We start from the raw sequence: 26,737 nt of genomic DNA, 5'->3' as shown, positions 1-26,737 counted from the left end.
TGATCATAGCTCCAGCCAGTTATACAGTAGGTGATCATAGCTCCAGCCAGTTATACAGTAGGTGATCATAGCTCCAGCCAGTTATACAGTAGGTGATCATAGCTCCAGCCAGTTATACAGTAGGTGATCATAGCTCCAGCCAGTTATACAGTAGGTGATCATAGCTCCAGCCAGTTATACAGTAGGTGATCATAGCTCCAGCCAGTTATACAGTAGGTGATCATAGCTCCAGCCAGTTATACAGTAGGTGATCATAGCTCCAGCCAGTTATACAGTAGGTGATCATAGCTCCAGCCAGTTATACAGTAGGTGATCATAGCTCCAGCCAGTTATACAGTAGGTGATCATAGCTCCAGCCAGTTATACAGTAGGTGATCATAGCTCCAGCCAGTTATACAGTAGGTGATCATAGCTCCAGCCAGTTATACAGTAGGTGATCATAGCTCCAGCCAGTTATACAGTAGGTGATCATAGCTCCAGCCAGTTATACAGTAGGTGATCATAGCTCCAGCCAGTTATACAGTAGGTGATCATAGCTCCAGCCAGTTATACAGTAGGTGATCATAGCTCCAGCCAGTTATACAGTAGGTGATCATAGCTCCAGCCAGTTATACAGTAGGTGATCATAGCTCCAGCCAGTTATACAGTAGGTGATCATAGCTCCAGCCAGTTATACAGTAGGTGATCATAGCTCCAGCCAGTTATACAGTAGGTGATCATAGCTCCAGCCAGTTATACAGTAGGTGATCATAGCTCCAGCCAGTTATACAGTAGGTGATCATAGCTCCAGCCAGTTATACAGTAGGTGATCATAGCTCCAGCCAGTTATACAGTAGGTGATCATAGCTCCAGCCAGTTATACAGTAGGTGATCATAGCTCCAGCCAGTTATACAGTAGGTGATCATAGCTCCAGCCAGTTATACAGTAGGTGATCATAGCTCCAGCCAGTTATACAGTAGGTGATCATAGCTCCAGCCAGTTATACAGTAGGTGATCATAGCTCCAGCCAGTTATACAGTAGGTGATCATAGCTCCAGCCAGTTATACAGTAGGTGATCATAGCTCCAGCCAGTTATACAGTAGGTGATCATAGCTCCAGCCAGTTATACAGTAGGTGATCATAGCTCCAGCCAGTTATACAGTAGGTGATCATAGCTCCAGCCAGTTATACAGTAGGTGATCATAGCTCCAGCCAGTTATACAGTAGGTGATCATAGCTCCAGCCAGTTATACAGTAGGTGATCATAGCTCCAGCCAGTTATACAGTAGGTGATCATAGCTCCAGCCAGTTATACAGTAGGTGATCATAGCTCCAGCCAGTTATACAGTAGGTGATCATAGCTCCAGCCAGTTATACAGTAGGTGATCATAGCTCCAGCCAGTTATACAGTAGGTGATCATAGCTCCAGCCAGTTATACAGTAGGTGATCATAGCTCCAGCCAGTTATACAGTAGGTGATCATAGCTCCAGCCAGTTATACAGTAGGTGATCATAGCTCCAGCCAGTTATACAGTAGGTGATCATAGCTCCAGCCAGTTGAACATGAATACGTTAATCTATTATAGATGACTTTCCCTGACCAAAAATTAAAATAATAAATACTCCTTTCATAAACGTTACGGAAATTATCTAAAATGTTTTGTAAGGAATTATCCATTTTCTTTCTTGTGTTGTATCGGACTCCTCATACTCCTTCGCTGCGTTTAGGTATCGTTATTAATTTCGGATGGTGTCTTTGTTTATTGATGATTTATCCTCGTGTCATCGGTTCTGCGCGATTCGGAAGCAAGCGCGATTTCGAACTCATTTCGACTGGAAACTGTTGAAATTACCAAGGACTGTGGATCACATGTGAACAATCAGACTAACGGAAGTAAAAAACGACGAACTGAAAACTGTGGGTTTGTTTATATGTTTTCGAGCCTAGAATTTGATTGAGCGTTCAAAGAAAGACAAAAATAAAACAATAAAAAGAACTTATTCACAGTGGCCCGCATGAATAAATGCTTTGCTGGCTATTTCAAGAACGTTCCTAGATCGTCAAAATTAATTATCAAAACAAGTTTTTCTAAATTTCACATTTTTCATTTCTTCACAACTATCTTTTAGTAAGATTTGTTAACAACGAAATATTAACAATTGTATAGTTAAGTTTTGACCTAAGTGTATGTTGCAAAGATATTCTAAAAGAACAAATGACTGGTGTCGCTTCGTTTGCATTTGAACAGGAAATCTGCGGCTGTAAACAAAGCGAAGGGAAACTTTTGAAAATTTGAGTCTGTGGCACCAAAAGATAAAATAACTAGACCGATGCAGCAACAAAAGGTTAAGATATGGGACGTATCTAAGGTTTCCCCGTAATATTTGTATTCATTTCATCAAAACCTGAAGTGATAACCAAAATAAAACAACAAATGTTATATACTAGTTTTTGTTTGTACTCTTGATTTATTACACCACCATCAACGTTACACATAGCGGCCCCTCACTTTCGCGAGAAAACGAAAATTGATAACAGAAACCAAAGTTCTGATTTGCATTTTGTAATTAAATTATTTTCTCTAAATACTTAATGTAATTGAAATAAGAGATAAGATTAAATTCGATTTATAGATCTGTACATTGTGTATGTGTTGTAACTGTCTTATTTTCACAACAGTATAAGGGTATACTTCCTGCATTCTCTATACCGTTTCTGGTTTTCCGGACGATTCCATTCAATCGGAAGGTGGTTATTCTATTTGTTTTATTTTAATGAGGTTATTTTTACGAACGCATGTGCGCATTATGATTGTTGGAAATCCCAACAGTTAATCATGTGAGAGTGTTCCCACGGCCACTTTAATTGGCCTGGTAGACGTTTACTTGTGAGGAAAAAACCCACTGCTTTTTGACTACGGAAAATGCATAACAGTCATCGCGATTACAGCATTTCTCAACCAAGGAATAAACAAAACCATGTGTGGCAGCTTTGTGTGTGTACTCTTTCTTACTGATGTTTTTATTCATGTTGCAAACAAAAAATATTAAATAATGATCTCATCATCGGATATTCCATAGACCCATACGATAATATTGTGTCAGCATTATTAATGATAAAAGGCGAGTATACGTGCCGCTTGTATTATACACGTTAGAAATATATTTTAAACCTTCTAAAAATTAACAAACCCTCACTATACAGTGTAAACAAAGTTAAACTGATACTTTCAAAAGTAGTCGTCTGGGGAACAATAGATACCAATTCAAAAATTGAATAGCTTGGACATATTTTGTTGACCTTTATTTACCGATTAACCCATAACGGAACTTTGAATTTATCACAGTATCAGCAGCTTCTTCAATAGAAGTCAGTTACTAGCATTTGCTTCCAAGTATCTTTAAGTAGTCGTTTTAGTCGTATGCACCGAATTGATAGCCATGAATATTGACAGATTGAAGTATCGATGTGTTAAATAGTATCATGACCATTGTCACTGAAATCTAAGTTTGGTTATTTGAAAACAAAATACTTAAACAAAAAATATTAACGTTGATTTTGGAACATATCCACGGCCAATGTTTCTATCGAGGAAGGAATTGCAAAAGCATAGCATCAAAATGAATCTTACAAGGTTGGTCTTTATCCGCAAAACTGTATTTAGTCTTCATTAATGCTTTGCTAAATGATGCGAAATTTAGCGGGAAAGGGGCAATAGTTATTTCCTCGCGATTAAATATACCTACACAAGCTGATGACATATGTATTATCAGCAATAACGTTAATAGTTTACAGTATCTACTATCTATTTGAGAGACATACAGTAGAAAGTGGAGATTAACATTTTCCTCTATCAAATCTAAAATGATTGGTTTTATTTCTAAAAAGAAACCCAGTGTTTATTGTGATATAACTATATATGGAATGAACCTACCAATTGTATAAAGTATATCTCATGTCGGCGTTTTATTGAATAGTAGAAATAACAATGAAGTACATAACGTGCTTATTCCAAATTAAAGATTGGTGTTATGTCCTTAATTCGTTCTGGAGCACATCCTTGTGCTCTAAATCCTTTAACCACTGCAAAAATTGTTAAGTGTAAAGTATATCCCTCAGCACTGTATGGGTGTGAATTGTGGCAATTAAAGCAACACAAAAAATGCATGTTAGAAAAAGCACAAAACTTCATTGTCAAATCAATCCAAGGTTTAAATGAAAGAACAAGAACAGATATGGGCACGTCCTTGATTGGTTGGTTTTCTGTAGAAATTTCATCAGCGTTAAGAAAATGTTATTTCTTGGTAGAACATGTACCATGGAAGTTGGCTGTTTAATACGCGAAATTCTTATCAAGCGTCTATTCGAATTCAACCTATCTCAATTTAGTAGAGGTTTTGTTCCCGACATTGTTAATATTTTACAAAAATACCATTTGTCTCATGTTATTGATGAATTTTTGAAGAGTGGTGTATTTCAAAACAAATGTCAATGAAAGCGTTTAGTCAATGACCATGTATGAAACTATGAACAGTTTAATCTATGAGAAAGAATGAACGCTGATAGGGACTTCTCTCGCTTCACTCTTTTAAATAGTAAGATACAACCGTATGCTATATGGAAACTTGCTTTACGTTTTCCACAATACAGTCCAAGTTTTATGAAAGTTGTTAAACTTTGTGGTGAAATGCGCGATAATGAAAATATATATTTGTGTCATTACTGTGGTTCTATGCACAAAGATACTATTACGCATAGTGTACTTGAATGCTCACAGTACTGAGTACACACCAGAGCTGTTCACGTAATAGCTCTGGTGTGTACTCAGTACTGTAAAAGTTCTAGATTTCGTATTTTATCTTAATGTAATGTCTAATTACCATCTACTTCATGTTCTTCTTGGTGGTATTTTCAACTATGATTTATCTCCATATTAACTGGAGGACTTTAGAATAAAATCCATTGTTATTATTACTAAAATTCTTCAACACAGTGGTATTATGTAATTTATCCTTAGATAATTGAATGTTGTATAATAAGAGATATGTATGTGACTACCAATTTACAGTGTGTGTACCTCACGCTTCAGCAAGATTAATACATGAAATACATATATGCTTGTATTCATATTAGTAGGCAAGCATTTCCTACGTCTTTCCTGTTATAACATTGCACAATTAGGCTGCATGATTAGTGCACCTTATTACCATTCATAAGATGTTTGTATTGTATGAATTAATCTTGTGATATGTATTACTACAACTGAAATCATTGCATGGTTGTTCTGTTTGTTTAGTTCATTACTATGTCATATGTTGTGTATTTCACACCACTGTATGACTATATTGTCTGACTTCTTGCAACTGGTTCTATTCAATGTATGATTGTATTGTAAGACTTGTGTAACAGTAATACTGTCTATAATAATGCTGTATAATTCATACTGATGATGCTTGTAATACTGTTTATTACAATTTTGTATGATTGCTTAGTACGAGAAGTGTATTACTGTCTATACTAGTATATGATAATGTAGTTTGAGGAGTGTAAATATGTCTATTACATCAATGTGTGATTTAATGTATGATGACTGTTAAACTGTCTATCATCATAATTATCACCGTATAATGACTGTAATAGTACCTATTATATCATTGTGTTGTGTTTATAGTACTTTATGGTATGATGCGTGTACTATTATTATTATCTTATGTGTGTGTGTGTGTGTGTATGTCCCTGTGCATGTGTGTGTCACTATGTAAGTGTGTGACCATGAGTGTGAATGCATTTTCTTCTCTTTCAATAGTGTTGACTTGTGCGTGTATTGTTCGTTATTTCTGTAACTCTTCATTTTTAGAGGAAATAAAGGAATTAATGATAATAGCATCAAAATGAGATATGATTATCTATCTGGATAACGGAGGCATTTATAAACTCGAAAGTCGGTTTTAGTGCTTCATATTCGGTAACGCAGAGAGAAAACTTAGTCAAAGATTTTTTTAGTGGAAATCGTCGCAATTGAACTTAGGTTACAAAACAAAATGTATTGTGATCCAATGCAACGTTGTATGAATAACTCGATGATTCCATTGATATTCCAAACCTGTTTTATTTCATCCCCAACACAATATCTATTGATTTGAAACTCACTTTCAATCATCCAGACCCATTCCAATGGTTTATTAAGTGGTCGCTAACAAATGTCCACTAAAAGTTGTGTACAAGTTAGCGTAATAATATGAGTGAATGCCGTCCGTTGAAGTCAGGTAGACTTGCGCTCCCTGGCTGAGCGAGAGGTACGCAGTACTTGATGACGTAGACCAACTTGGTAAACTCTCCGCCCAAACCCTCATCACATCCTGTGGTTTACCACCTCCATGTGTTTGACGTAACGTCACGGCAGCCTAGGAAAGAAATGAAAAAACTTTAGAATAACCTTATGACTAAGGCAGTTTATCTTTATAGTCATTGCTTAAGGAAACCAACAATACAGCTACTGCACCCATTGCGACATTTGGGATATTTGTTCTGACAACTTTTCCAAAACGCTAGCAAGGGACATTATGCTTTGTATGATCTGTTTCTGATCGAAACAAACCCAAAGCTTTTAAATTGCTACGTATACTTCTTTATTAGCCGTTCGACTTTAAATTGGTGGCGGTAAGGTCTGGTATATCGGTATAAATTTTCTGAGGAGATGCTGAAAGGAAAAGAAGCAGAAAAAGAAGATACACATCCAAGGTGTTGCATTGCGGGCTGTAGCCCAAGGTTTGTTTCTTTCATATCAACAAATTTTATTCATGATGTTGTATGAATTGGATCGAACAACAGGCTGCATGCATTTGTAAAATTCAGCATATAAATATATTTATTTTTTTGGGTTTTTTTTTGTGATTTTATACTGTTTATTTCAGACCACTAGTATTTCACTAAAACATACATAAAAGTAAGGAATCACAATTTACAGAGCAATGTGACGGGTCAAGGAGTCTGAATTTGTATTGCCACATTTCTGACACAATCACACGCCGCCAGAGTGATACGTTTTTTTTCATTTTTTTTTTTTCAGTACCTAGTCAACAAGGAATATTGTAAAATTACAATGTTTTCATTACCTGGTAACAAGTAATATTGTATAACAACAATGTTTTCATTACCTAGTAAACATGTAATATTGTATAATAACAATGTTTTCATTACCTAGTAAACAAGTTATGTTGTATAATAACAATGTTTTCATTACCTAGTAAACATGTAATATTGTATAATAACAATGTTTTCATTACCTAGTAAACAAGTAATATTGTATAATAGCAATGTTTTCATAACATAGTAAACACGTTACATTGTATAATAACAACGTTTTCATTATGTAGTAAACAAGAAATATTGTATTATAACGCGGTTTTTCTTTAATCCTATTTTTTTATTAACCATTAATCACCATAATTTAAGCATATTATATATATCGTATTGATTCACATTTAAAACAAAAAGGAAGTTAATAAAAGTTAATAATCAAAATAAAAGATTCAATCCGGAAACTAAAAGGTCCCGTGTTTACGTTTGTTTTTATCCTTATCTTGTACCATCATGGCGGTGTCTACATGTGTTCGGAATTTGGGGCGTTTCTGGATGTCTATACGCGTTTCCCGTTGTATTGTGTGGATATACATTGAAGGGTGTAGGTAAGTAATAACAAAGTGTTTTTATATTTGTTTACGTTCTCACGATATGTTGTTGCATTGTTGTGTGGGGTAGGTTCCTTATTGATGTAGCACCCACGTGTTTCACCTTCAGGGTATCATAAAAGGACAATAGGTAGCATGAATTATTATTTTAGTTGTATCAAATCGATTATCTAACTTTGTTATCATAATTTTTNCCGACTTTTTCTGTGGAGATTAGAAGTGTTTGAAGATGTGTACCTACAAGAGATGCAGAGTGTCTAGGAAAATTTTACATTGTTTATTTCTGTATTTGTTAATATCTACTGTTGTTTGTACATATTGTTTAAATATGCTTGTTACATTTACCTGTTTAGTTTTTGCCTCACTTATGTAATAACATTTATAGATTACAAAGCCTATAATTGTTAGGAGGTGATTGAGTTCATTATAATTTGGGTGTTCTATTTTATATCCAATTGCTAAGTTTTTTAAAGTCAACATATCCTTTTTATATCCAAGTTTATCAAAGAGGTGCTTAATTGTATTATTAAAACTTTGTAGATATCTGCAATTGATGAAAAAATGTTCATAGTCTTCTGGTATGATACAAACATTACAATTAGGTGTATCACTCAATTTCCATTTATGTAGTATTTGCTTTGATACTAGGATTTTATTTAATAATTTCCATCTGAACTCTTTTAGTTTGTTGTTCTGTAAGGTTTTGAATATGAATTAATTTCTGTACTCTAGTACAGCATTGATATTAAGGTTAATTTCCCAATATATTATTGAAATAGGTTTTTCAGAACGCAATTTTATTAAATGTTTGTATATGCTTTGATTGCTGCAATTTTTGATTTTCATTCTTTCTAGTTTTGGAAGCTTAATGACTTAATCTCTTTCAATATTGACTTTAAAGTTTTTCATGTTGACATAACTTTTTTCAATTGTTTTTAGCCAACTTTTGATAAATATTTTATAATTTATAGTGAAATGAAAAATTGAAAAAAAGACACAACTTATAAACAAAACAGATATCAATGTGCAAGTCATATAATAAAGAGGAGATAACTGAAACTGTTTATGAAAGTTCACAAGTCAAGCTGTGCTACGTCTTAACCTCACCAGAGTAATGCGTGAGTTTTAGACATCTTCCTTCACTAGATCCTCACTGGGAGTTCAAAATTCACACAGATTTACTCATAGATAGTTGAATATTAGGTTTATAGATATTACATATTATGAATAAGCTATGTCAATATTGTATGGTATATTAATATTCACATGATAATACGTTAAGAATATAATTATACAACTACTTGTTATTAATTACAAAATACAAGGTTTGTTTCTTCAATGTCGCCTTAGCAGAAAGCATTGAAGAAAAATTACAGGAAACAACACATGTATCGCCTCTTAGGATAACCTAACGCAGGTAAAAGCAGACCTATCCTAAGTACTTTAGTCGTGTCCTACTTATTTAGGAGAGGGCCTAGTAAGTTCTAAGACTTGTGCCCAATTTAATTGACTGTTTGATGTCAACAAGATAAGTTTGAATGACTTGTTTGCAATTCTTTTCGGTTTACTTATATAACTGCTACAACTCAATATTAAACATGTACAAGACAAATACCTACCAGAAAGAAAAATATCATACCTTTTTTCCTTCCTGTGCAGACACGACAATATGGAAGACGTAGATACCGCTGTAGGGGGCTGTAAACTTCCCGGTCTCGGAGTTATAAGCATTTCCATGGTTCAACAAAACACGCTTATAAGTTAACAAAATGTTTTCCTCAGAGTCCTGATGGTCATCCAAACCGACAAGAAATGCTACAGTAACGGTAGGACCAGACGACCCTGAAAATATAAACACAAACATTTACCATATTTAATTGCCACTATTTAACCCTACTTATTTTATATGACATACGTTATTAGTAAACGTGAATTGTGACGTTAAAAATGTAATGTTCGAAACAAGTGACCTACATTTGAACATGACTGGTAATTTTCATATATACGGTTGTGGGATCGCACAACATTACACGATGTGTGGTGTGCGCGCGACGTGCGCACGGAGTGTGCGCGATGTGTGCACGATGTAAACGATTAAAATCTGGACGATTATTGCTTGGGCACATTTGTGCGGACAATAGACGAACGTTGTGCGATGACAATCGTGGTTGGTGTTATACTTCTATATTTTTAGCTACATATATAAGCTGATTTTTCAATCTATATCTTCTTCAACTTTGAAATGGTGTTTTCGGTGTTTATTAAACGACCCAAATCGACACATGTAAAATAACACATATTGACTTGTCACGTATACAGGTAAACGTAGCCACTTTGTACCTGTACCTCGACCGTAGTTTTCCAAAACACAGGTTAGTTAAAATTCCGGTTAATCATCAAAATGTTATTTACCCGTTCTGTTATTTGGTAACTGAATCCATTCTTGACAGTCTAACGGTCACTATAATGCTGTGTAACACACATTGTAAAATTGAACACAATCCTAATTCATTTTATTATACAATGTTTTACAGACAATTTATATACAGTGTTCCTGATTCTATACTAAGGGTTCGGTATTTTTTCCATTCTGTGATATTGATTAACCAATTCCACCAAATCGCACATTTGTGCGTAGAGAAGCGCACAACGGTGCGAACGATTGTGAAATCGCACAATGTACACACGCTATTTTCGATGCGTTGTGCGGTCACACAACTTCACTTACATTAAACAGACATAGGCAAAATAGTGTAAAACTAATTAAGCTTAATGATTCATTTTGTCTTAGAATATTAATATTCTTAAAATTTTCGTAATTTTTTAAGAATTTAAATAATTATTAAAAGTGATAAAGTGATAAGTGATAAAAAAAAATCTAAACTGCTTCCGGTTCGCATTCATCGTCAATATGAATGTCATTGACAAAATCAACAATAAGTGCTTCATGTTGAATTAATCGTGGTTAATTTTGCATTTATATTGAGAATGACAGTCAACTAAAAGCAGTTCAGAGCTGATTTGAAATATTTTTTGGAGTTGGGTAAGTAGGTTTACGTAACTCCGTGTACGTGATAGTTGTTTGATGCTGGATATGTTTAAGGGTGCAATCATCCTCGATATCCAAGGGTTTTGCTCACTTTCGCACTCTGCACCCCTGGACTATGAGCGTAACTCTTGGATATCGAGGATGGGGTGCGATGGATTATTACTGAATGAGTAATCGTGTGTTTTTAAAACTACGGGGGGAAAACTAACACTGGAGATGTTACGAAATGCTATCACGTATCGTAAGCGTTAAGAACATGTATAATATGGAAGTATACTCTATTTAGTTACCTGGTTCGACCTATTCGTGCCCCATACAACAGTAACTATAAGACCTAATGATAAAATTTGGATGACTAAAGGTTTCAGACTCAAAATTAGACAAAGAAATCGCCAGCATTCCAAAGCTAAGCTACATAATACTCCATCTTCTTGGGCAAAATTTAGATCTATTCGGAATGAAGTTATATCCTTAGTCCGGGAAGCTAAAGAAAAATATTTATCTAAACTTCAATCTTCTTTAAATGATAAAACCATACCCCCAGGAAAATGGTGGCGTATTGTAAAATCGGTTATGAATCTCAAAAACAAAAACGAAAATGACTCTCCATTGATTATCAACGGCGAACTGAAAATCCACCCCATAGATAAGGCGGAATCTTTTAACGATTATTTCACTTCGATTTCCGTAACTGAAAAGAATGCTGACGATTTACCTCCTGATTGCCCCCGACCCCGACATAGCTTCTCAACAATAGACATAACCGAACAGGACATTCTTGATCAGCTCGATCTACTCAATACTAATAAACCTTCAGGCCCTGATAGTATCCCTCCAAAATTCATAAAAGGGGTTTCCCAATCTCTTGTGAAACCACTCTATCTCTTATTCAACAAATCTATTTCTACCGGAAAGCTACCAAATAGATGGAAAAATGCTCATGTTACCCCAATTTATAAGGGCAAGGGAGATAAAAGTGATCCATCCAACTATAGACCAATATCTGTTACCCCTATATTTAGCAAGCTATTTGAAAAAATTGTTTTTAAATATATGTTCAATTACCTTTCAAGATATAACATTATTTCTAAGAATCAGTCAGGCTTTTTACCTAAGGATTCCACAGTGTATCAGCTATTAAATATAAACGATGAAATTGTAAAACATTTAGACAAAGGCAAAGAGGCCAGAATGATTTTCTGTGATATTAGCAAAGCCTTTGACAGAGTTTGGCATGACGGTCTAATTTATAAACTAAAAAAATATGGTATATGTAATAATATGTTAGAATGGTTTACATCATACCTTCATGATAGGCAACAGAGAGTGGTCATAGATGGGTATAAGTCTAACTGGAAAACATTACAGGCAGGGGTACCCCAAGGTTCAGTCCTTGGTCCTTTTTTGTTTTTACTATATATTAATGATATTGGTGATGAATTGGCCTCAAACTTCAAACTATTTGCTGATGATACCTCCTTATATGGTCTCATTGAGGGAGACAGGCAAGAATGTGCTAATATATTAAATGATGATCTGAGGAAAATTTCAATCTGGGCTAGAACATGGGGAATTATCTTTAATCCAGATAAAACTGTAGCCCTGCTCTTCTCGAGGCGGGTTGACTCTGAGACACTGCATCCTAACCTATATTTTGATGAATCATCAATTATTAATGTTTCTAATCATAAACACCTAGGTTTGTTTTTCAACAGCAAGGCTAATTGGTCTAACCACATAAACTATATATACGAAAAAGCTTATAAAAGAATTAATATACTTAGAATGTTGAAATACAAAATTGATAGAAAATCACTCGAAACTATATATATCACATTTATACGTCCAATTCTGGAATATGCAAATATTATATGGGCAAACTGCACGCAGAATGAATGCAGTGTCTTGGAGTCTATCCAACTAGAAGCAGCACGTATTATCTTAGGGTTAAGACGTGGAACAAGTCATGCTATCTTATATAGAGAATCTGGTTTTATAACACTTAATAGAAGAAGACATTTGCATCAAAATATTACTTTTTATAAAATATATAATAGGAAATGTCCCTCTCATGTCTATGATATAATTCAACCGTACATTAATGATAATACTGACAATTATCATCTTCGCCACAATAGAATTTTTGATGTTCCTATACCAAGAACTCAGTTATATAATGCCAGTTTTTTCCCGAAACTGATGTCTGAATGGAATAATCCAACTTGCCTGTATCCCACAATGACATCCATTGGATCTATAAAAAGAGATTTTTTACACTCAGATGAAATGGATTCTCAACCCCAATGTACTGATATTTTTAAATACAATGGTGATCGAAAATTTAATATTACCTTATGTCAACTTAGAAACTGTGCCAGTAACCTGAATTCAGATCTATTTGAATCTCACCTAATTGATACCCCTGCCTGCTTATGTAGTTCTCCTGTTGAGGATTGTGATCACTTCTTCTTCCATTGTACTCTGTATACTAATCAAAGGCAAATTCTCCTGAACTCCATTTCTGCTTTTAATGACATTATTCCATTAAATACTCAGACTTTTCTTTATGGATGTCAAAGACTCGATATCAATATGAACATAAGTATCTTGGAGATGGTTAAGAGATTGGTTAAAGATACAAGACGCTTTAACTAGATTACACTTACTTGTTTATCTCATGACTTTGCTGTATGGAATGATACCAGTACATAATTGTACTATGTGCTGTCCACCAGCATAATTTCAATTGCCATTTTTTGTAAAATCTAGTTTCTGTACAACCTTTTTAAAAAAATAATAATAATGACATGCAAATATCAATATTCATGTACATAATATACATGTTTTATCATTAATTCAATTCAATATGATGTGTGTAAACTGTTTATAATTGTAAGGAGAGGGCGCTCATAGGCTTTGCCTGTTGCCCAATTCCTTTGTATCTAAGGTCTGAACAATAAATATTCTGAAATGAAAGTTACCTGGTTCCCCCTGGTTGCCCTTTTCTCCAGGCCGACCATCGTATCCCGGCAACCCGGGCGTACCGTCCATACCAGGCAAACCTGATGTTCCGGGTTCACCTTTCCTGTTTTTACACTCAACCTTCAATGCACATCCGGTACTCTCGTCTTCCTCATCTGTAGGAGGTAGAGGAGCCTCTGGACTGAGCTTAAATGCCTTTTTGAAATTCTGGTTGGCATAGTAATTCGAGTGTTTCTCTTTGTCGCCTTTAACAAGTGTGACCGCCAACAAAATGGCAGCCATGGAAATTACGGATAAATGCATTGCTCGGTTAATGGCACTATGTTGTACCTGAAAAATATAAAAAAAATATTTTTAGTTAAATCAACATTTATATTTTTTTTCTTTTTTTCACATATATTATTTTATTCAATCATATATACAATTGTTACAACATGTGATACATACATACGTCCAAATCCAATTACAAGAGTACATCTATTAGAAAATGACATACAATTATAAATAATGAAGTAATGCATAGTTACAATTTTACTATATAGTACATTAATCTTTAGAAATATGTTTCGAAACAAGTTGAATGTAGTAAATCATAGTTCATTTTCTAATTAATTATTTCAGTGATAAAATTCCATTTACTTTTAATTTTGTCCCTTTTTTAGTACTGTAAGAGCAATAATTATTTTATTTATAGTGTTTATGTCTTTAAAGGGGATTAAATACATGAAATAGCGATGTCAATTAAAAAGTTTAGTTTTAGATTAATTGTGATGTTTTAGGTTTCGTTTTGGTTATATCAGAATTAAATTTTATGAAATTCATCAGCTTTTTCAAACGGATATTTTGAAAATGAAGAAATGCTTTTTCCGATTGGACATTTTTTGGAAATTTAGTAAATACTGTTTTATCTGACACTGATGATAAAACATATCGGTCAGATTAGACAACATATTACTGTTCATGGTTATAATTTTATAGATTTCAGTAGTATTATGGCGATAAGACAGGGAGACAAAATACCCAGGATTTACTTTATTGCATTAAGAAATTAATGTATCTCTTGTTAATACCTTAAGAATGTTACGTAGTGCTACGTGTTCCCAGGAAATATTTTCGCGAAAAATTGTTATTTTGTTCGGCCGCTTATGTTGTAGGAGTGAAATAACATAAATGTCAGTGCTAAAGTTTAAGCACAGACGCAAAAACAAAATAAAAAGATTAATTATGGGTACATTGTACCTCAAATAATTAGAAAATGGTTAAAAAAGCATTAATGCACGTGCTATGGAATTTTTAAAAAAGCTGAAAACACAAGGAATTTATCCTCTATCTAGGAATTAATCAAATTTTGTTGTAATTACATTATCCATGATACATGTAGAACTCACTTAATTGAAATGTTTAATATCATTTCATTAAATTTTGTTATGACTATTTAAACAAAATATCGAATACAAAATAGTTTATAGCTAAAAGTAGAAAGTATGTGCTCTCAAACTAGAACAAAACCCTTCTTACCTGATTTGTGTTCTGGCTGTTTTGAATGAGATCACCAAATTTCTGCGGAGTGTATTTCGAAATTGCTGTCCTTGGCGCTCTGCTGACTATGAAATGCACTGTAGCTACACACGTCATTCAGTATGTACTGCCAAGGCGCTTTTTATGAGTCAGTTTACACTTGAAGATAATGTATGGACTGTGTAAAATATGGACTGTGTAAACGTTTCTATAATAAACATATTTAAATATATCATATTGGAAAAATATTATGATGACAACATGATATATAAATTGCACATGTACATGTATTAGTACGTATGCTATAGCAACTTCATAACAAAATCATAATGAACCCCCCTGTTCCCGTCTGACAATATTCTGAATGCAGGTCACCTTTTGAAACCCTTAAACAGGACAATCTAGTGAAGCAAGTTTTTTTTTATATATCCTTGTCACAAAGTTATTTATGATTAGTTTGATACACCTCATGAGCAATTCATGTCGAGAAATCGACAAAGGACACTGTTTTCTTGGAGTTTTTTAATTAGTAATGGAGAAATCCTTAACTGTTCAGCCATACGTTTTAGCGACAGCTGTCGATGAATTCATAGCTTACAAAAGTGTGTTCCCAGTCGAGGAGAGGAGATAACTTCTCGCTTTATTCACCTAGCCTCTCTAGAATACAAGTACCTGTGTTCAAACCTATTGATATCGTACTTTCTGCGGTTTGAAATTCTCCCTGCGGTACCCTCTCAAGGCGTGCATGCTGTAATTGAACCAGTTCGTTTTTTATTCAAATCCAAATGTGAACAGATATATCTGATTAAAGGTATATATTAAGATACGTACGATTCCTACTTGCGATGTATTGTGTAAATTCAAGAATGTGTTATATGTGAACTGTGACTGTGTTGTCGGTCGACAGCATGTTGCTGAACATGTTTACTTCTCACTGGAAGGCCCGGATATTGCTCTATTTCGGTCGTTGCTATTTTTTCTCACCGGCTTTTCCAAAAGATGAAACTGACCACACTGGACGTTGGCTTCAGGTCATGTCATTATCAACAACGTAAATTTCGTCAGGAGATCAATATTTTCAGGATCGACTTGATTTTCAGGTTTTCATTTGACTAAATATCCCCTTAAACCAAATTTGGGACACATTCGAGATACTTATTGATTTCATCTGTCAAGTTTGACCCAGGTGTTGAACGTTCGCCAAAGATAAAAAAGCAATCAGTTGTGTTCCAAGGCCGGGACATATCAAAATCCTTAAAAAAGTTTCTACACATTTTCTTCAGGTTGGTAAGTATGGATTATGAAAAGTTCTTTTTACACAACCAATGAAATGCACTATGTGACGTTTCGATGACTAGTACGATATGTACACTGTCACTTTTATCAGACAAATGACCAATGAAGCGTATGCACACAAAGGTGTAAAATGTGTACGAGTTGTCCATAAAATCGATGTCGATTTCGGCAACGCTGGAAACGTATGCACACTAGTTGTTATATATGTACCGAAATAACTCAATTCAGCTACGCTTTGTTACCACTTGGTCATAGATGTGCGAGAGTCTTTGAGCCCCCTCGTCTCGATTTAGAACTGGCCCACTGCGGCGTATCCAGATGGCTTCCTTTATCTTCCGCTTGTTCTTTATCTTCTGCATTGTGGACCTTCAGAAAACAACACTGATCCGATATTTCTTACTTTTTCTTCAGGTTGGTAAGTATGAATTATGAAATATTCTTGTTATACCACCAATAAGTGTTTCTATCAATATTTTCGATGACTAGTGAGGTATGTACTCTGTCACCTTCATCAGACAAATGACCAGTGAAGCGTATGTACACAAAGATGTAAAATGTGTACGATGTCGATTGGGCATACGCTTCACTGATCATTTGTTCGATGAAGGTGACAGAGTACATACCGTACTGGTCATCGAAACGTCATATTGAAACACTTATTGGTTGTGTAACAAGAACTTCGCATAAGCAACAGTGATCCGCTTCCCCCTTTGTGACACGAAGAACTTCAACCTTTTCTTTTCACTCATGATTTCTTTCATTTCAGAAGTGTATCCATGTTACCTAAGTTGTTGCATCGACGATAAACAGTGAAACAAATCAAAAACAATACGTTTTATGTAGTTCATTACAAAATACTGACACTTTGTTAAAAACTGTCCTTTTATATCAAATAAAACATGTTAAACATAATACACTCAGAACAAAGTACTCAAACTGCGTAATAAAACTGTCTCTCTCTATCAAAACGAGGAATTTTTAAATGAAACCTAATAAAAAAAATATCCTTTTCAATATGACAAGTTAATATTAGTCATTAAGTCTTAGTAGCATTCACTTCAAAGTACTTCAACTCCGTAACTAAAATTGTCCTGTTTCATCAACACGAACACTTACATGTAACATGTAAACACCGCAAAACAAATTGAAGGTCGTATTAATACATGTGTATTTCAATGTGGCACAGTTTGAAGATTATGAAGTTGAAGTTCGTTCGTCACAGGATGCCTTTATGTTTTACAGAGGCGGATGCCCTGAGGGTTTAATCATCGTTTACCAGTTGCTTTTGGCCTTTCATCCTGTAAAACGGTGGGAAAGCTTTATATATTAGTAATCAGCTAGCACATCAACATTTTACTCACATTAAGATTAATTATAGATGGTTACGTTGACATAGAGTGGACCCTACATCTTACTATTAACTTTAAAGTAATCTTTCTCTACAATGTACAAAAAAAAAATGTATGTTTCAAATTAATGTCGCATTTGGAAAAAAAATAATGCTTGGTCTTTAAGTTTATGATTTTAAGATATTTTGTTTGGAATGTCAGCTGCGCCAGCGTTTCTTTCATTAGACTGTGTTTGTTTCATGCTTATTACATTCAAAACCGGATCATGATACATACAAGTACCTAGGCATGCTTTATTCAGTAACCTTTGATAAATTGGAGTGCAACACAATATTGGTATTTCCAATTTTTTCCCCATTTTTCAGTTGAGACGTAATAGTCGGGGCAAGTGACCTAACAGTCTTTATACCGATTGGATCACGGTCAATTCTTCGTGAAACAAAAAATTAGTCTAAATCGTCTTCACGATTCATTGGGCGTGTCAGCATTACATGCGTAATCCATTTCGCATTCAACTAAACGTGGTTTTAATGAATATATTAGTACATTTAATCAAAAAGAAACAACTCAATATAATCTTTTACAAGATTATTCCAACGAATTCACATCAATATTTAAGACTTACATTTACTTTTAACTTTTCTTAACACAAAAGTCTACTTTTGGAATTAAACGAATACTCGTGAAAATATATTTTACTATGGAAAGTATACGAATATTCGTGAAAATATATATTTAACTATGGAAAGTATACAAATATATACGTGTTCAGATATTTAGTTTGAACCAGAAACAATCCTTTAAGTTGCATTCTAGACATCATGTTTGATGTCTTAAATACGATAGACGGGGTCGTGAGGTTATGAGGTCATGAGGTTATGATGTGATGTCAATTGTCTTATTCATGACACTTCACCACTTGATATCATTTACACACAAAAAGTGGATTTGTAGTTTAACTGAATTATGCGGTCGACAAAGAAATATATATTTCTGTTACCGAATATCGTCGAACTGTTATAACTATACATGGAAGGTAAACGACATCGTAAATATATCTTTCTTTATAACTGAAGATCACATTCGAAACAAACGATTTAATTAAATTATCATTACCTACATTTTTAGCGCAATTTACTTCTCATTATAATTAATACGTAGTGGTACAATACTTTGAGTACGAACTATAAGGCGACCTTAGAAACATAAACGGCAGTGTCTCAGTGTGTTGGTTTCATCATACAGTTTTGCTACAAACTACAGAGCTGGTCCTTTGAAGGGAAGTAACTCTAGTTTCATTTGTGAAATACTTGAGTACACTATCTCAAGTTCAGAGTGAAATGCCAAGTAAATACGTGAGATTGTTACTGTATTGCCAGTTAGCGATCAAATATTCCTTTATAGAGATATAATGCTTAACATGCAGTTGTAACGGTAACACGTATTGGTATTAAACAATGGCTGTACACAATTTCAGCGTTTAGGCCCGTCGCCATTATGTTATATTACATTTCAGTAGTAAGGCTAGTATGTCGTCGTTGACATGATTCACTGGTTTAATATCCACTACAAACCAACAGCCCTGAGTTAAACCATTGGATGAATTACCGAAACACACTGAAATAGCTCTAACGAACAAAATCATTGAAACAAATCGGGAGATTGACGATAATAAACAAGTCAATATACGATTCATCAGTTATTTAAACAACAGAAAATTGGTGTCGTTTTTAAAGATGAATGTCATAATAATAAAAAAATCAGTTAGCCAAAACAGAAGCCTAAAATATTATTTTTTATTCTCTTTTTTTTTTTTGCATTTAAAACATAGAAATTGCGATGTCTTCATTTCAATAGATTTTTTTTTTATAACTTATTGTTTGAAACAGGGAAATTTCGTGACTATTTTCCGTTTCCATATATGGCAATCGGTGGTTTCACGCACCAACAAAATTCAAATTTGAAAGACTGTTACAAGTACTACAGATAAGCTACGGGGTTTTAAAGTCCAAATTGAACGATAACCCCACTTATGAATTAACTTTGAAAATTGAAAAATAAAAAAAAGGCTTTAAATTTACTCTGCTGCGGTTCACAGCTATTTATACTATTAGCTGACCAATCAAAACCTAGTATACAGAACAGTTACCCGGATGTAATAATAGAAACCGAAGCGAGAATAGACCTCGAGTATGAGACTGATCACTGTAATATTTCAAGATCGCGATCGGTAACTTGTCATAATATGCCAATACCTAATCAACATATAGTATATTAATTTCAACTTCATCATACACTCATTCCTGAAGAAATACAATATTCATACCAAAGTTCTTCTTTCGTATAGCGATGCTATTCGTTACAAATAAACTTACAAGATTGTCATAACTTTCTACATTGGTAAACCGACAATAATATGTACTACTTAAACTGAAATGCTTCCAAGATTGTAATAGGTAGGTTCATTACACCATTATAGAGCTAAGACGCGTTTGCCAATACATATTTACAAAAATAGACTTTCCGATTACTTTTGTAGTGATAAACACAAAGCAACAAAAATAAAACTTTGCTTGTGTTGTTTTATGACTTGGTTTACGTGGTGTTATTTGTGAAAATAATAAGCTACATGATGTTTTAGCATGCAGATGATTTTATTTTTCATCAATAAAGTAAAACGCCTTCAAACGTAGTGGTGGCCATGGTGTTATCTGTATTGCGTGTCAGCTCTACCGTCATAATGTCTCCGTGTTTCATTCTATTAAGAGCTGAGACAGAGCCTGTTTGGTGATGACTTCCACTTCCAGAGACTGCCATGTAGCGCCAATGATGTCCGTTATTTTTCATATAGAACAGCATCTCATGTCCCGGGCTGACATTAGCAGACAACGTAAACAAGTACATTCCCGCTACATCACAGGTAAATTCCCCAGTCGATGGATGGTAGTCATGTCCGTTATTCATATAAATATCCTCAAACACCACATGAGGGAGATGACCGTGATGTTTTAGATTTTTTCCTACCGAAAACGCTATGTCGTGAACTGAAAAAGGGAAAAAATGAATTATTGTAAAAGTTGAAATTTTCGCGTGTGAAAATGTTCGTATTGTGACCCATTTAATTGGTTGCGGTTAGGAAATGTTAGCTTTGGAAATGGTTCTGAGATCAATATCTTATATATATATATGATTTATTTAAGTCTGAAGAATCTCCAAGAAGAGATGAAAGTACTAAAGACTTGTTGTTGAGAATTTTTCTATTTATAATATTTCTTCGTTCGTAAGGATATTTTTTCTGCTTTTATTATTTATTTAATATATAAATGAATATTCGAGTTAAATATTTTCAAACTAATATTCTTAACGCAAAAATAAACGCTCGTATTTCTAAATCAAACAGTAAAAGCTTGTGTTATTCACAACTACCTGATTGTAATTATAGGCATTGTCATATTCAAACGCAATTACAAAGAAAATCAGTCTAGTTTCAAATGATAAGTGACAATTACATATGCAAATATAAACTTCACATTTACAATATTTCAATTGTTCGTGTTTTTTCTACACAATTCTTAATGATTAAAGAAGCAAACAAAATTTCTTCCTGAGAATAGAATTTCAATAGGATAAGATAAGATGCATCAATAATAATCAGGATTATGTTACAAATTGTAGTTACATCTCTAACCAGTTTCTAAAAGAAAAACAATATTCGGATTAAGAAATGTCATTTTGACATGTTTTGAATTTTTTCGACTGTTGAACAACTTTGAAATTGAATCTAAATTCAAAGGAGAAACGTCATATGAATGACGTACATGGCCGCAGGGAACAAACCGCAACTACATATCACGGCGCAGTTCACGACGAAGACAATTGGCTTTCCTGATTTCCGTTCCCTGATTTATGCTAGCATGAAGCAATGTAGAGTCATTTCACGTGACAATTATTATTCCATAAGGATTCTATTTTAGTTCACGTTTTTCATAAAAAATATATCGTAATTTCGTTTAATATCCAATTCTAATAAAACTTAACATGCTGTTAAAGAATAATCAAGTGTTCCTTTTTATATATCTAACCGTGGCTCTGTTACTGTGATATCGACCAAGCGTAAATTTTATACTGTCACGTCCTTCCAATAAACAACATGAACAAGGTTTCCGTAAGAACAGTTTTGCCAATAAGTTGCCATGGTTATATGTACCATGTAGAGTTCTGGAAAACAGATACTTATATTGATCGTCGCCAATCTCCAAACGGTAAATCTTAACAACAATCTTTTTGAAGTTTGGGATATTACTATGTTGGTGTATGTGACAAAGTCCGTATTCCCTATTATAATATGACTGGCGCTAGTTCCCAGCCCTGATTGGAGGAGCGACGTCATGTGACGAGTCTGTAAATTTGTTACATACCTCGTTCTATGACTAGAAGAGTGTTACAGACCTTGAGCTATAAATAGAAAAGTGTTACAGACAACTACTTAAGAAAGGCCTAGGTAATTTCCCATTATTTTGTACTTGAAGTCCTTTGCTATGTGATTCCAAAATGATTCATGTCATATATGTGTTTATGACATGGAAAACGATTGATCTTTTGTAAAATGTCGTATAATAAAACCATCGGCCTCGGTGAATATTGTTCAGACCAGGTCCGTAAATCAGGGATAGACCTCACCTGAAGTCCATAATTGTATAAGGTACTCAGGAAGTACTGAACCAAAACAACAATCTGTAGAGTAATATCACAAAATACCCTTCGTACCGTATTGCACTCACGAAATGGAAATATAATACACAATATTTGAATTATGTATATATAATGAGCCAAAAAAACAAAACGGAATTTAAGAGATATCAAACTGTGCGTCTCCCGCACAATACTCATTATTGATTTTGCCAACCTAAGTTACAGAGATTTGATATCATGAATCCAATATATTCTATGTGTAATGCCACTTAAGCGTGAAAACAGCATGGACTCAAAGTCCTTATAAACTTTCAGAGTTGTAATCTACATATTCGAAATGTCTAAATGAAAACACATGTGTTTGCTACACCTTTTTATCAAAATTGTATTGTGCAATTAACATCGAGGATCCTTAGAAACTGCAAACAATTGTCGGTTCTAAATGAGCTACCCACACCCAATTTCCGCCATTCCTTCGTCAGAATTTCCCTAACTCTCCAATAAGACAATGCAAACCCGTACTGTTATCAGTCTTATTATAGCACTCTCAAATTTTAGCGCTTCATCGAATTTAGGCAGATTAGCGCATTGATGAATTGGCACGCTGACAAAATATGCAACAGATAACAATTTACAAAAACTCCAATTGGTAAATACTTCAGCGTCATAAATGGAGCGTAAAGCGCCAATATAGTACTACCGCTAAAATATATACATTTACAGTATGTTGTGAAAGATTGACAGAACGTTTAGGGCGTCATTCGACATATCACTGACAGTCCGTATTTATAACCTAATGATCGCATAAGAAATGAACAGATAGAGGAAATGAAGAGTAGAAATATATACCATTATTGACGTCGGTAGAAGAATTTCTATAAGCCACAACACTAGTTTCAATAGTATGTTCCAGATTGGATATACATACATTCGTCTTTATTGACCAATATTAAAGATACATCATAGTAATAGAGTTTAAAAAAGTGATTGCCTACCAGTCCTGTCTAATCCTGTCTCCCCTTTCTCTCCTTGAGTCCCTTGGCCTCCGGTATCCCCTTTCTGTCCCACAATTCCAGGATTTCCAGCATCTCCTTTCCGTCCTGTAATCCCCGGATGACCAATGTACCCTGGGGGTCCTAAAGGTCCAGCAGCCCCATGCGTCCCTTTGTTCCCTTTTTGTCCTTCTAAACCTGGTCTTCCAGAAGCTCCTTGTGGTCCCCTACTCCCAGGTAAACCATAGTTCCCTTTTTGACCCATGGCTCCAGTTCCCCCAATTTCCCCTGTTTGTGCCTTAATTCCATGTGTACCAGTATTCCCTTTAGGCCCCTCGGTTCCTATTTTTCCTTGGTCTCCATTAGGACCTTGATCCCCTTTTGGTCCTATATTCCCAGTAGTGCCAGTGGTTCCATCGTTCCCTTTCGGCCCTGCAGTACCTATTTCTCCTTTGTCTCCCTTTAGTCCGTGGCCCCCTTTTGCTCCCATAGGTCCACCAGGCCCTGGGATTCCATCGTTCCCTTTCGGCCCTGCAGTAGCTATTTCTTCTTTGTCTCCCTTTGGTCCGTGGCCCCCTTTTGCTCCCATAGCTCCAGGAGTCCCTGAGGTTTCCATTATTCCCTTTCAGTCCTGTAGTGCATATATCTCCTTTGTCCCCTTTTGGACCATTTCCCCTTTTAGTCCCGTAGGTCCAGTGGTTCCAGTATCCCCTTTTGGTACTGTGGTCCCAGTTGTTCCTTTATCCCCTTTAAGACTCTGTAGGGATGAATTTCCATTTGCAACTTGTGAAGCGGATACTGTTAAAAACAAAAATTATTTCCAGTCCATGCAGGTTATTACGTCAAATATTTGGTATAAAAAGTTCACTATTGTGATACTGACTGTTCAGCAACGCAATGTAATTTTCCGAAGTTCATCTAGCCAGAACTCTTTTTTGGCTGATTAATCGGTTGCTATATATAGTTCGAGTTGTATAACTTAAACATTAATTGGTTTCAAACATATAAGCGCCGTTATAAACTAAGATAACGTGACATTATTATTCTGCCTCGTTGCCGTTATGGTCGCCATTTGTGTTTGATTCTGGGTTTTAAGGAAGCAAAATGTTATGTGCAAATACTTCCTGGAATATGCTCCGAAAAACTGAGATCAAATGTCGAAAGGAAAGAGACGGTTGCATTTTTTTTTTAAATGTCATAGCACCGTTTTTGATGTGTCTACAGGAAACAGCGGGCGGGTTATGTGTTAGAGGGGAATAATACTATGACGTCATAATATACTAAATACGCCCCAAGTGTCAGCCAATATGAGAAATATAGTGTTCAGATGTTTTGTTAAGAATTTAAGTTAGAAAATAAATAGTGTTTGGTCCAAAATTATCGGAGCATCAATACAAAAATACAAAAACACAATAATTAAAATGTCCGGCTTTTTCTGAGCATAAAATTATTGCACTAAATAATTAAATATCCTTACCTTGAGAGTCATTCCAGTGAGTTTGGAAAGAAGTATTGACGGCCTGACCTGCAAGGAAAGAGAGTAAGTGTTTACGTTAAAATATAATTACGTGTTTAGGAACATAGTTTTCCAGTCAATTAAGTATCGCAATATGTGATACCCTGTACCGTCCGAACGCACAAACATAATAATTACACATACAAAAATTAATAAAAAATCTCCCTGTTAGTGATCACCTTCATTTTGGAAATTTTCTAGCTCATTCTGTTATTCATTTATCTCTTACAGAATCTTCATCAAGATTGCTTTGAGGCAATACATTTCTACAGATTGCTGCTTTGAAAAGGTATGCGGTCAATGAAAAACGTCACAAACACACACAAAATATGGTTAGAGATACAATAAATCACAATGAGTTACACTGCCCCACAAGGCTGTTTCGTCCTTCTAGGAATCATTGGTGGCTCAAGTTACCAACACACTGCAAATTTTAGTTGTCTAATTTACCGTTGAAACAGAGGGGCAGCAGCGTTAACCTTCTAACATGTAATTTATTAAATTTCTTCTGATTACAAAGAAAGTTTTAGGGATTGGAGGTCTTTTTAGGGGATCAGAAGAGTTTGATAATGTTCTCAGTAATCGTTTCTTAATCAAGATGGATGGAAATCGAATGAACGTTGTGACAGATATGTTATGCAAACAACCACATGTCAGAATAAACAACCACATGTCAGAATAAACAACCACACGTCAGAATAAACAACCACATGTCAGAATAAACAACCACATGTCACAATAAACAACCACATGTCAGAATAAACAAACACATGTCAGCATAAACAACCACTTGTCAGAATAAACAACCACATGTCAGAATAAAATGCATCTTCTCAATCAAATGGTCACGGTTTCAGTACACATATCTTTCATTGCACCCTTGGAGTATGTCACACACAAAAATATGAGACTTTTTATGTAACATCATCCAGATTATGCAAAAATGCTAGTCTGATGACTTTGATGTCGATCAAAGGGTTTGCGTCGCAGGTTATTCGTAAAACCAACAGGCTTTGAAATTGCGATGAAATCCTCTGTAATCTTGAAAGGACATGTATCAGCCTAGAGTTTGGTCACGTATATCTACCTGAATATTCAATAGTCAATTTTGTTATGAAAAGTTGCTGCTTTTGTTCCGACCAATCAGTGAATATGAGGAATAGTTCTTGTTGACACTTTCTCAGACAAATACACACTTGATAAAACAAGTTATTATGAACACATTGTCGAGGTATAATGGGGAGAAAAATCTTACCTGCTGTTCTTGTATTAAGTACAATAATTTTTCCATCGTCTTTTTTGTCTTGTGGGGGACTATCACCTCCTTCCAATGAATGCGTGCCTATTGAATTATGTCTGCTCCTTTTAATTATACATAGTAACAAATCCATCAGTGTGACAGTTTGTCAGATTATCAGATTAAAAACGGTATGGAAGGATAAATAGAATGTAATAATAATAATAATAATAATAATAATAATAATACGAGGTTCTTATACACCGCTTTATCACAACCTAGTTCGTAAGTCGTCTCAAAGCGTTTCACAAATTATTATCCGTGGTTATAGGGCCTTTGCAACCAGCCAATATATGTCTCAACTCCCTCGGGAGCATACGGCCGGTGCTGCCATTTCGGCGCTCACATCTAGCATTCTACAAATTTAGTACTG

The 26,737-nt window shown here is 34.8% G+C and overlaps 2 protein-coding genes across 2 annotated transcripts; both read right to left on the bottom strand.

Annotated features, from left to right (window-relative positions):
- Positions 1–6,071: 6,071 nt before the first annotated feature.
- LOC110455157 (complement C1q-like protein 4) lies at positions 6,072–15,354 on the bottom strand. Its single transcript, XM_021505124.1, has 4 exons — positions 15,223–15,354; positions 13,704–14,034; positions 9,313–9,515; positions 6,072–6,386 (listed from the first exon to the last, which is right to left on the bottom strand). The coding sequence occupies exons 1-4, from the start codon at positions 15,337–15,339 to the stop codon at positions 6,165–6,167; spliced, it is 873 nt and encodes a 290-aa protein (XP_021360799.1). The 5' UTR covers positions 15,340–15,354; the 3' UTR covers positions 6,072–6,164.
- Positions 15,355–20,514: 5,160 nt separating this feature from the next.
- LOC110455156 (otolin-1-like) lies at positions 20,515–26,336 on the bottom strand. The gene is made up of 4 exons (XM_021505123.1): positions 26,323–26,336; positions 25,029–25,076; positions 23,555–24,349; positions 20,515–20,911 (listed from the first exon to the last, which is right to left on the bottom strand). The coding sequence occupies exons 3-4, from the start codon at positions 24,165–24,167 to the stop codon at positions 20,532–20,534; spliced, it is 993 nt and encodes a 330-aa protein (XP_021360798.1). The 5' UTR covers positions 24,168–24,349; positions 25,029–25,076; positions 26,323–26,336; the 3' UTR covers positions 20,515–20,531.
- Positions 26,337–26,737: the final 401 nt, after the last annotated feature.

This window comes from Mizuhopecten yessoensis, unplaced genomic scaffold (assembly GCF_002113885.1).
Source record: "Mizuhopecten yessoensis strain PY_sf001 unplaced genomic scaffold, ASM211388v2 scaffold8149, whole genome shotgun sequence".
NCBI lineage: Eukaryota > Metazoa > Mollusca > Bivalvia > Pectinida > Pectinidae > Mizuhopecten > Mizuhopecten yessoensis.
The sequence above is the reverse complement of the archived record's forward strand: the minus strand, read 5'-3'. Positions and strand labels throughout refer to the sequence as shown.

Coding starts and splice junctions, on each gene's coding strand:
- LOC110455156 (XM_021505123.1), bottom strand. CDS start 24,167: ATGGAAACCTCAGGGACTCCTGGAGCTATGGGAGCAAAAGGGGGCCAC. Junction 20,912..23,554: donor GACAGGATTAGACAGGACTG/GTAGGCAATCAC, acceptor TCCCTTTTTCAG/TTCACGACATAGCGTTTTCG.
- LOC110455157 (XM_021505124.1), bottom strand. CDS start 15,339: ATGACGTGTGTAGCTACAGTGCATTTCATAGTCAGCAGAGCGCCAAGG. Junction 9,516..13,703: donor GGGCAACCAGGGGGAACCAG/GTAACTTTCATT, acceptor TTATATTTTCAG/GGTCGTCTGGTCCTACCGTT. Junction 6,387..9,312: donor CTGCACAGGAAGGAAAAAAG/GTATGATATTTT, acceptor TTTCTTTCCTAG/GCTGCCGTGACGTTACGTCA.